Below are 12,257 nucleotides of genomic sequence, written 5' to 3'. Positions count from 1 at the left end.
ATCCTTTCAGTTCAGTTCAAAAGGTTTTTGTATTGCAATCGTGAGAGGTGCGTAAGAGTAATAGTGGCAGCAACATAAACTATGTAACAATAACAAGGACCCGGAATCCCCGGAGCAAGCGCCTCTGTGGAGTCAGGGTTCTACAGAGTATGCAGCGATGGCCGAAAATAAGTCATTCTTCTTTCCACTGTCATTTTATGCTCTAGATTTTTTCCTTTCTCTTTTCGGGCGTTTGGTATAAACGGTCGACTTTTACCTTTAGGAAAGATGGTTTAGACGGAATATATGTTCAATGAGTCCATCGCACTCACCCCCCCCCCACCCTCCCCTCCCTCCCTGCTACCACGTGGAGAAGAGGCATCCCCACTAGTGTGGTGGTTGGAATCCTTCGTTGCGGTTGAAATTACCTCGCCATTGTGAAATCTCTGTTGACTCACGAATAAGCCGTAGGAAGTGGTACTTTTTTTGGACCAGCTCTCTCAATTCTAAGCCTATTTTATGTAATGGCTCGGGGAAAATATACTCCACAATGGATGATATTCTTCATTTCCTGTTCTTCACCGCCGTTTTTTGTTCTTTGATTCTTGCTGCTGGAAGAAGGGACCTTATGGACTCAATTTCACCCGAATAAAGACGTTTATCCATCTAACTATCCTACCTGACGGACACGACTTGGCGTCCGCCATAACTGCAGGGTATCTAATAAACACCTTCCGTCAGAAGAGGACGAAGTGGGTCTTTTGCTTATGGAAATAGTTTTTTTCAATTTCTTTTCGGCGCCAAAGCGTGTCGCCGCGTTTTTCTTCCTGGGGCTATGCGATCAGTTGTACCTTCCACATGAGGAAGTAGGGCTAAGGCTACTGGATTTTCCCTCGTTACGTGTACAGGTCTTCCTTTTCGAGGAAAGGATAACACCCTTCTTTCTCTTCCTTCGTGAATCGTATTGCCGAATTTATGTTCTTCAATTCCCGGTGGAACTCCTAATTTCTCCCTCCCATGCGGCCAGATGATAAAGTACTCCACAGTTTCTGAGAATGTGTAAACCATCTGTAATTTTTTACTCTGAATTAATACACTTGCTTTTTTGTTAAAAGTGAACATACTTGCAAAGTACCTGTAAAATTAGTTTGAAGCTACAATGGCATAGGAGACCTCTGGAGTGATAATCACTTATTTTTTCATGTGAGGAAAAATAATGAACATAATGACAGCATAGTACTGAGAATATAACTAAAAATATGTGCTTTGTATTCTGATATTAGCATAATGTTTATTCATTCACATCGTGGTGAGCAAGTATTATGCTTCTTGCGAGGCTCTAGCAAGAGTGAATAATAATAATTTAACTCCTTTATTAGGATGAGATTGAGGCTAGAAAGTCCATTATTCCACCTGACTCTTCATCATTTACGGGCTTGAATGTGTCAACATTCATTACAACAAAGAGTGTGGAAATTTTAACAGTGATTATAAGAAAAAAGGAATTGAAATAAATGAGGAAAAAATAGGGTAGAGTCTGAGAAGATATATTTTTGGGGAGACATGAGAGTGAGGATAGTATTGTATAATATGTAAGTGGGCTTGAGAGAGAGACATCATATTCATAATCTGTGCATAAATGAGCCTGGAAGTTAGCATACTGGACAGTGAATCTTGATGGCAGTGATACCCAGAGGAGTAAATCAAGGCTGCCTGATATCGTCAGCTATTGTTAGCATACTTGAGCTGTTCAATGAAGAGTTATCTTACATATTTCATTAACATAATTTACCATCCAAAAATGTTGTGTTTTATTCTTTTCTAAATGTGTAATACTTATGTGGTGAAAGTTTTCTTTGAAGATGATTGGAAAAAGTCACCCTGGGCTAAAGAGAGAGCAATGAACACACTTCATAATAATTTACCTAAGATATTGAGCAACAACATTGCAATTGGTGGCATTTATTATTGTGGTGTACGGTTCAGCCTGTTGCTTTGAAATGTGATCTTTTGCACTTGTTATTCCCTAAGAGAATTAATTCCCTTGGCTGATGATTTGCTCACGTTGGAGCAAAATTTCAATACGGTGTATTGCTTATTGTGTAATACCGTCAACGCTGCTGTAGGCAAAGTCGGAATATTTCAACTTGAAGCACTGCCCCTGATGCAACACTCAAGACAAATCAATGAAATAAATATAGTTACACTGACAATAGCAGTGATAATAATTTTTGTTGGTTCCATGACATGTGGTTTACATGAATACAACAGATCATATAAATACAGCGCATAAATACACTCCATGTAAGGAGCCAGATTAAAAGAAATACATACTGTATTTGATGGCCCATTAGATGCACCCTCACTCCAGTAGGGCAAACACAAGAAAAATGTTTTAACAACAATTTTTTTGGCAAAACACATGTCTTGTAAGTATGGGTAATTTATTAGGGTAACTTTTTTAAAACAAATAATTCTACTCATTTAGAAGAGCACATTTAGTTATGATCTTTTGTGATAAAATACAATCAAGTTCATTCAATTTCTTGCTTGTACTTCTGTCCACATGACAGAAGCAAACAACTAAACTACATTTAACATCCTATCTACCACATTCTTCAATTGACTTGTAAATATTATATATAAGCAACTATATTCAACAAAATAAATGGATCCAAAATTAGTCACACTGAGCTTTGGAGGTAAAAATAGAGGAATTGAAGGAGGAATTCAAACCTTCACATTTAAGCTATGGGTGATTTTTTTAGTCATTAATTTCGAAAAAAGTTGCATCTTGTATGCCATCAAACATGGTCCATTAGAAATTCATATATTCATCAGTGGAATAAAATGAACTGCTTGAGTGATATAATTCATGTTTTAACTGCGGGTAGTTAAAAATTTCCCATAATTTCCTTTGTCAACAATTATAAAAAGTTTGACACTATTATAGATTGGGTTTTTTGTTGAAAAGGCTTAAATTATGAGTGCAAATACTAAACTCTATGGAGGCTCTGGTGTTTTATTCATGTGTGTCATCATTTATTTCTACATCAAACATTCTTCAATTCTGACAAATAATAGCAATTGTGAGAAAAATGTATAGGCCCAGTTGAGAGAGAATTTCAAAAGATATTAATTGGTCCAGGCAGCTATATTTTCTGGGAATTCACAAAGAGCCCTAATGAGCCATATGAATGACCCCAAACCATAATTCCATATTTCAGCTGGCTATGTATGTGTGCATAATAGCCTGAAATTGCAGTAGTGGTGTCAGTGAGTGTTTTAATCCTTTTCAGGAGGTAGCATCCAGAAGCCAATTTAGAACCTAGTTTGTCAATATGGGTTTCCCGGGACAGAAAATCATGCTCATACAATCCCAAGAATTTGGTTTCATTGAGGAATGTAATATTTTACCGTTCATTTGAAGAAGAGGAATGGCAGTTGTTCTCCTTTGGTGGGTGTGAAACTGTAAAATGCTGTTTTATTACTGTTGATGAGCACTAGGTTATCATTGCACTATATTTATTTACTCATGGAGTCATTGAACTTCTTCATACTACATGGTACTGTTAGTATCATAGCACCATGAACACCCCTTGTCTATTTGGTGGAAATGGAGAGAGGTAAGGGCTAGGATAGGATTGACATTTGCCGGTAAGTTGATACATTTGGAATTTTGGGTGTTCCATTTTTGCTATTCATTCAGCTTTTAGATTGTATATTCAATGATCACCATATTATTGTTCAATGTAAAGTCAATGGAATGAAGGAATACCATAAGGAAAATAAAGTATTGCTTTTCGGAAAAAGTTGTAAGGGTGAAGTGTAGAGTCTATAATAGAAAAGTTGAAAATTTGGTTAGATGAACAAATAGGATGGCTCCAAATCCTAGTCATTGAGGGAAAAGGATGAGTAGATATTGGGAAAGCTTGAAATTTAGCTGCATAGAAATAGTTTGAAAATGAGCTGAAAAGAGGGATATCTATTTGCCTTGCATGACAAGGAAATGTCAGTGTAATTGCTAAAGAAGAAATTTGAAGAAGGCAGAAAAAGTCTGTGGATATGTTGAGAAGTAATCTAATGTTGAAGGAAATAGCATTAGTTAATACAGGGGAGGAGGAGACAGGAAAAGGAAAGGAATATTGGATGATATAAGTGGGAGTAGCCGAAAAAACTAAACACTGCAAGGAATAATAGGCAAATGGTATTTATGTTGTGAAATTCTTTTGAAGTTCTGACATCTTTTTAAGACCACTTTGCTGGGTAATATTCTTGATGATCCATTTAATATCAACCAACCTGTAGGTTGTGGAATATCCGAACTCATAAAGTCATCACCAACTTCTGGTTCGCAACCGTGCCAGTCAAGGGCATTGGGTCAGGTGGTTATGGAAAATTTGCCACCACCCTTTTTCCAATCCCTCTTCTCTCCCATTTTTGGCAAATGGCTGAATGCCCCCCCCTCCTCCACCCCCTTCGGGAGCCTCTAAACATTTGCACTGCATTGAAAGTTGCTTCTTTCAATCTATGACCAACATTTGAATTAGATGATGGAGAAGGCATCTCAGGCTTATCCTCCATGTTGGTCTGTCTGCTGTGAAACTAATTGCACCAGTGATGGACCCTAAACACTGAGGGAAACCCAAAAGAAGACCATCTTTGTCATCAACATCACTCTGAGGAAGACTTCTCTCCAACATTTGAGAAAAATCATAGCAAGGGCAAAATTTTGCTCACAGTTTTTTGTTTGGCTTGTGTGAGAAGGAACTACCTTCTTTATGATTTACGTCATGGCCTTGTGAAACTTCATGCAAAATAAGAACAAGAGCATAGATTTCATAAATATAAGTCAGTGGCACAATTGGTTTTCACGCTGTTTAATGATGCCATCTATGTGATGAGACTGAATGTTCCAACAAAGGTCGTTAGAAATTTACATTATATTTAAATATGGCATTACTTTTATTTGAAGCTTGGTGTAGGAAATATTGGTTGTTTATATTGTTCATTTATCTAAGGATTACTATTGAAGGACAAGCAGCCAGTGGCAACTGATTGCATCCTGAACCTGAACAGCAGGTTCAAAAACTCATAAAAACTGGAGTTAATTAAAATAAATACGAAATGTGGTTAAAATTTCTTTGCCTCTTTCATGGTGATTATGGAGGGAGTGATTGTATGAGGAAAAATAATGCATGTAAGCTAATTAGGGTCATCACTGTGGAGGAGTAGATTAGAATAGAAGTCAATTAGTTGCATGGAAAACAAGTCCATGAAGGGGCTGAATGAAAAGAAGAGCTGGTAGTGTTGGCACTGAGTAAGCCAAAATACGGGCAGTGACAATGTGAGTTTAGACTCAGTTGCCTCCGATTTTGGGAAATCTGTCATAATAGTCAAGAAATTTCATGCATGCCATGCAATGATGACACTTTGCACTTGCTCTTTTATGAAATGCGACCATTTTGAAAAAAACTGAGCAAAATTGATGCATGCATCCAGATCTTGGTGGATGACTCCTGATCAAAAATAGAATAACCATTTACTTCATAATTTTATGCACCAGCCATTGTGTGCCACCCCTAAACTCAAGTATAGCTTATATTTATAAGAATAAAATATGAATGTCAATGAAAATGTTATAGTGTTTCTCTCAGCTCTTAACCATATCTCAAGGCTTGTAAGGTGCTATGCAAATGGGCAAAGGAAAAATGGAACAGATATTATGCGAAAGAAAGTAAGAAGTAGAGTGACTCAGGCAAGAGAAAAGAGAGCAATCTTGTTTCTTTTTTCTCATTTGATTCTTTTCCATATAAATTAATTTATTAACCTTAATTATTTACAATGGTCATCTGTTAGCAAGATTCCAATTGCTCATAAAATATGAATTTTATTGCAACTTTCTTAAAATGTTAGAAGCCAAATGACAGCTAACTTCAATAATATTCTTTCGTTATTAATAATACTGATGAGTTATCTGTGAATGACATACTTGCCAATGCTGAATACTGACTCCATAATTCTTTATTCATTTACAGGGAATGGCATTTACATTGGAGGAGAGGCAAATCTTGGGGATTCATGGCTTGATTCCTCCAAGGTTTAAAACTCAAGATGAGCAACTTGAGTTGTGCAGGATCAGTGTGGAGCGGTATCAAGAGGATCTGAACAAATACATTTACCTGGTTGCCTTACAGGTGAGGGTTGAGTGATTATCTGAAAATATTATTCTAACCAATCAAAACCTAATAATTTTGGCCTTGATTGAATATAATTCAGGGAGGAAATGAGGTAAACACAATAAAATAATATTCTGTTCAATGGAAATTTAAAACATTCCAAAGTTTAACAGTGGGTTGTATTTTTATATTTCAGGATAGAAATGAAAAACTCTTTTATAGGCTGCTGTCTGAAAATGTAGAGAAACTAATGCCGATTGTATATACTCCCACTGTTGGCCTTGCTTGCCAGAAATTTGGTTTAATATACCGGCGACCTCGTGGCCTTTTCATCACCATTTATGATAAAGGCCATATATATGATATACTGCGTAACTGGTAAGATAATGCTAATTTTTTTTAAATATACCATATATTATAATTTCCCAGGAAGAATCTGGAATGATGGTTTACATGTTGTATCACCTCTATTGTTAGCTCCTGCTGCCTATGCTAATGAAAATGAGGGGACGTGTTGGATTGTAATACAATTTTTCAGATGTACATAAGTCTATCCTTCCAATTTCACTCCTATCTACTGCAATATATTCATTAATTTACCCTGTTAACTTCATAAAAGGCCTTCGTTTGATTTATGAAACAAGCAAACACTTTCTGATTGTAATCTATGTTCCCATTTATTCCACATATTAGTGTTCTCAAAATGGCAATGGAATCAAATGCCCCTCTCCCCATCATGAGCCCAAACTGATCTTCCCTTAAATAATAATTTCCCCTCCTCTACAAACTCTTATTAACAATCCTGAATACCACTTTAGGTGCCTGTGAAACTGAACTAATTGTTCTATAATCCTCACATGACTTTAGTTTTTTGGAATGGGATTTAACACTGATCTAATGAAATATTCCTGCCAAATTCCTCCTTCATAAATGGAATGGATAAACTCATTAGCAATCCTCCTCCCATGTTATCCCCAACCCACAAGTAGTTTAATTTTGTAGCTTATCCAATTCTGATGAGGTACTCTAAATCAAGCATTATAAGATATATAATTTACATAGTGCCAATGCCCTAAGTATGGATGAAATAATGTGCTGGATGCATGAAACTTTTTTAAAACAGCCTATTCTTAGAAAATTGATGTAATAATTCCCAACAGGCCTGAACCTGATGTGAGAGCCATAGTAGTGACTGATGGTGAAAGGATTCTTGGTCTAGGAGACTTGGGTGCCTATGGCATGGGCATTCCAGTGGGAAAATTGGCTTTGTACACTGCTTTGGCAGGAATCAAGCCACATCAATGCTTACCTATCACTTTGGATGTAGGAACCAATAATGAGGTAAAATATTTAGCAATAATGTATTATTTTAATGTATTGTTCACTATTGTATTGTTCAATGTATTGTTCACTATATTTTAATGTATTGCCCTTGCTCCTAATGTATTGCACTTATATTTCAGGAGCTGCTGAAAGACCCTTTGTATATTGGTCTCCGTCAGAAGAGAGTTGTGGGTAAAGATTATGATGAATTCATTGATGAATTCATGGATGCAGTTGTGAAGCGATATGGGCAGAACACCCTGATTCAATTTGAGGATTTTGGAAATCATAATGCCTTTAGATTTTTAGACAAGTACAGGAATCAGTACTGTACCTTCAACGATGACATTCAGGGAACAGCATCCGTGGCCCTTGCCGGGATCCTGGCTTCTTTAAGAGTTACCAACACTCGACTCTCTGACCATAAAATTTTGTTCCAAGGGGCTGGAGAGGTGAGTAACATTATAGTTGATAAGGTGAAGTATTAAGAATTAAATCAACAAATTCATTCCCCTATCCATTAGTAAGTCTAGTTGCTTGAAAACTATGGGAAAATTTTTAAATACTGAGGTTTATAGCTCGGTTGCACTTGTAAAAATGAGAAAGGACCATCTAAACATGATATGATTTGAATCTCCATGAATACTATATTTGTAGATCATTAACCTAAAGTTTTACAGCTTTGAGTACTTGCAAAAAGTTCAGTAACACTAGTTTCCACACAGAGCACTCATCAATTGGGCAAGCACTTCAGCACTATGCTTGGAATGGCCAGCACATATGTGCTTTGTTCGAGCATTAACTTCACTAATTGTTGAACAGGTACAGTCTGGTAATGATAACCTGAATGATGGCAAAAAAGTTCAGGAGGGAGGGGGTCGATTTGAAACTATTTGATTAATAATATGAGAGAATATGTTCTAATTTTGAACATGTTTACAAATATTTATTGTCATTGAACTGAAGGGGTGAATACCATGCATGCACAATGCAAAATATGAATCATGCTAATTAAAAATCACATAATGAAACTTATCAACCCAGATGATAAAAGCTGAGAATCAGCTTAAATATTGTATAGAGTTCAGAGCAAATGAACATGAATAGAATCAAGATAGAATTAGGAGCAGTGGCAGATTAATTAATTAAATATATATCCCCTTTAAGTAGTACTGACATTTTTGTGAGGGTTGGCTGCCCTGTGGAAAATCATAACCAAGTTTTGCCTTGAAGAAACGATTAAAAACTGATTACACTGGAAAAACTACTAGATAGCAACAGAAAACCATGAAGATATAGCCAGCACATTTAAACTGTTAATGGCACATCTTACTGTTCAATTGCTGATATGCCTCAAATTCACCATTTCTCATTTTATTCATATCATTCATTTATAACGGTATCTTACAAATGAGTTACATATTCTTTAAATACTACAGAGAGTCAAATGAAAACCTTGAAACTTGAATATATTTTTAATCTTGCAATTTCTTGAATACAAAAGATTCATAGTCATATTATTTCCATATGTACTCACCACGGTGTGCAATAGAAATATTCCAGGACTTTGAAAATCAATTATAACTGTAGAAATACTCTGCGCTTAATTGCTTTGTAGGTCAGTGGTGTACCTGACCTGGTCAAGGGGGGTCTGTTAGAGAAGTAATGCTATTTAGGAACTGTCTAATTCACATGTAAACTTGTTGGAGAGACAGAGGTGAATCACCAACTTTCATTCATGGATGAATTTCAGTGTTTCTCCTCTTTGTTACTCAACAAACAAATGAGAGCATGCTGCACCACTGTGGTTCATGTTGCAAATCTATCTGCCATGCTTATGCTATTCTTACACCATACTGCTGCTTTCTGGCAGCATGCTGTTAGCTGTGGGACACTCATCACCCCATGACTATCACTTTTAATAACTAACAGGACTGTGGGACCACATTTCGAAATTTTAGAGTGCTCTCAAGGATTTTATCTTGATTTACCCTCATATGCCATAACTTGTATGTAACACTGTTAAATGTAATTTCTCTAGACCTATGGAGGAGATGTCAGTGGTACCAATTTTGCTCTATTTATACCAAAATTCACGCTGAGATGAAAATGAATTTGTTGGTTCCAGCTTAGCATACTTGAAAGATTTCTCCATCTACCATATGTGATACTAGTATTTTTCATCAGGCATCCATTGGAATTGCCAACTTATGTATAATGGCGATGGTTGCTGAAGGCCTATCAAGAGAAGATGCACTTTCTAGAATTTGGTTGGTTGATTCAAGAGGTCTTATTGTAAAAAATCGTCCAGAAGGGGGAATATCAGGTAAATATGGTGCCACCAAGAAGTACTAAATGCATTTTAGTGCTATAATGTCAATGACCATCACCATTTTTTTCTAATTTAGGGCAAAAACAGCAGTTTGCCAAAGATCATTCACCTGTCAAAACACTTGAAGATGCTGTTGAGATATTGAAGCCAACTGTGCTAATTGGTAAGTAATATAGTTCTTACTTAAATGTACACAACTTCACAGTTTTCCTTTTCTATTAGTAAGTAGTTAGAATTTCTCAGGTAAACAAATTTGTGAGAAAATGGAGAAAATAAGTAATAAAATGGAGTCATGCATGCACACATTGGTTTACCATTTAAGATGACTCACAAATGGAATCCGGGTAAAGCTTGATTTAGGCTAATGTAAAGTTATTTTTTTCTGTCATTTGCCTGATCTCATCTTTTTTTTTCTTTAAACTTCTCAGATCATTCGTCAGACTTAAATGGTTAAACTTTAAAACCTTGTTAAACCAATGACAAATATTTTTATTATTAAAAGTTTGTTTTGACCCATTGCACGCTCTGTGGTATACATAAATTAGCCTGTGAATTATTTAAAAATGCTTCCTTTTTATGAGTTATCAGTAAACTTTTTATCAGTAAAAAAAATTTCAGTAAAATTTCTTTTAGCCAACAGAAATTGATTCGTGTTGATTAATGGCTTTGTTACTAACTATAATTTCTGCTGGAGATGGCCATAATTGAATCCCAAGGTCATTTTTTTAAACTTGACAATCTCTGAACATTATAATTGTTTATATAAGGGTTAAAAAATGGAGGTTTTATTCTAGTTAATCACTGAGTTAATAATCATGACCAGTGATATAGACTTGATACAAGGGTGGTTAGAAAGGTTCTCAGAATCACCATCAGATGTCAGCGCTAGCACAACGAGTTTCCCGCATAGTAATAGGTAATCCTTCATGAGTGAACATGTAATGCATCAGTGCTCTGGGAAGAGATCTTTGGTGTGGACACCTGTCTGTTGTTTTTCCCGTTTAGTGATTGTGAAGATGGAAAAAATTGAAATTTCAGCAGTGATTAAATACTTTGTAAAAAAGGGTATGAAAACAAGGAAATTCATGCTGACTTTCTGAGCACGAGAGGACTCTGCTCCTTCATATTCAACTGTTGTCAAGTTGACAAATGAGTTTAAGTTTGGTCGGGACAACTTAGATGATGATCCACCAAGTGGTCAGCCAAAATGTGCCACTATCCCATAAATGATTGCAAAAGTGCATAAAATGGTAATGAAGGATCGGCGACTGGAAGTGCTAGAAATCGCTGAAGGCCTAGGGATGTCATCTGATTGGGCTAATTACATTTTGACAGTGAAATTGGATATGAGAAAATTACCTGCTAGATGGGTACTGTGACTCTTGATGCAAGATCATAAATTGATCGGAATGGAAATTTCTGAGCAATATTTGATCCATTTTAAGAGCAACCATCAAGATTTCCTGTGCCAGTTTGTGGCCACAGATGAAACTTGGGTCCACATCTGTACCACAGGGACAAAACAGCAGTCAAAGCAGTGGAAACATGTTGATTCACCACCACCAAAGAAAGCAAAGGCAAAATGGCCAGCCAGAAAAGTAATGGCTTCAGTTTTCTGGGATACCAAAGGAAATCTCCTCATAGATTTTCTTCCCACAGATAAAAAAAATTACTGGACAGCACTGTACTAACCTCCTGGACCAACTATAGCAAAAGATATATGAAAAAAGGCCTGGTTTGGTAAGGAAGAAAGCCATCTTTCATCAAGACAATGCATACCCACACACAAGTGATGTTGCCATTGCAAAAATACATCGACTAAGATAGTGCAAATTGTTGCCACATCCACCTGATTCACCTGATTTGGTTCATCAGATTTCCATCTCTTTCCCTAGCAGAAACATTTCCTTGGTGAATTCTCCTCAAACAAAGAACTAACAGCCAAAGTAGATGGATATTTTGCAGGCCTGAAGGAATCTGTTTTTCGATATGGAATCAAAACATTGGAACATTGCTGGACAAGTGAATTTGTGTACAGGGTGACTACATTGAAAAATAAAGTTTCACTAAGGTAAGTTGTATATTTATATTCCATTCTGAGAACTTTTCTAATTAACCTCATATGTGCTAGAATTTTAAAGAAGAATCAATGTTTTGTATTCATGGATAATGAGAAGAAATTTAGAGGGTAGGTTAAATGCTTAAAAAATTAAAGCTAATCTCCTATCATTAGGTGTTTCAAGTAATCATGGATTTTTGTGGAAAAGTATGAATGATTGTGAGGGATGTAGAAGCATCAATCTACATCTAATTGATAACATTGTTAATAACAGGTGCAGCTGCTGTTGGTGGAGCATTTACCCCAAAGATTTTGCAGATGATGGGAACATTTTCGAAGAACCCTGTGATTTTTGCATTGAGCAACCCTACAGATAAAGCAGAGT

At 36.2% G+C, this 12,257-nt stretch overlaps 1 protein-coding gene across 2 annotated transcripts in view; it reads left to right on the top strand.

Annotated features, from left to right (window-relative positions):
* LOC139686979 (NADP-dependent malic enzyme-like) overlaps positions 1 to 12,257 on the top strand; it is a 103,613-nt gene that overhangs the window by 69,287 nt on the left and 22,069 nt on the right. For both annotated transcript variants that reach the window (XM_071584026.1, XM_071584027.1), the window contains exons 3-9: positions 6,018 to 6,176; positions 6,355 to 6,536; positions 7,319 to 7,499; positions 7,622 to 7,933; positions 9,669 to 9,807; positions 9,890 to 9,976; positions 12,147 to 12,257. The exon at positions 12,147 to 12,257 is cut by the window's right edge and continues 32 nt beyond it. In XM_071584026.1, the coding sequence (XP_071440127.1) occupies positions 6,018 to 6,176; positions 6,355 to 6,536; positions 7,319 to 7,499; positions 7,622 to 7,933; positions 9,669 to 9,807; positions 9,890 to 9,976; positions 12,147 to 12,257 (1,171 nt within the window). The remainder of the gene's footprint in view (positions 1 to 6,017; positions 6,177 to 6,354; positions 6,537 to 7,318; positions 7,500 to 7,621; positions 7,934 to 9,668; positions 9,808 to 9,889; positions 9,977 to 12,146) is intronic.

This window comes from Hetaerina americana, unplaced genomic scaffold (assembly GCF_022747635.1).
Source record: "Hetaerina americana unplaced genomic scaffold, ioHetAmer1.1.p SCAF_16, whole genome shotgun sequence".
Taxonomy (NCBI): Eukaryota; Metazoa; Arthropoda; class Insecta; order Odonata; family Calopterygidae; genus Hetaerina; species Hetaerina americana.
The sequence above is the reverse complement of the archived record's forward strand: the minus strand, read 5'-3'. Positions and strand labels throughout refer to the sequence as shown.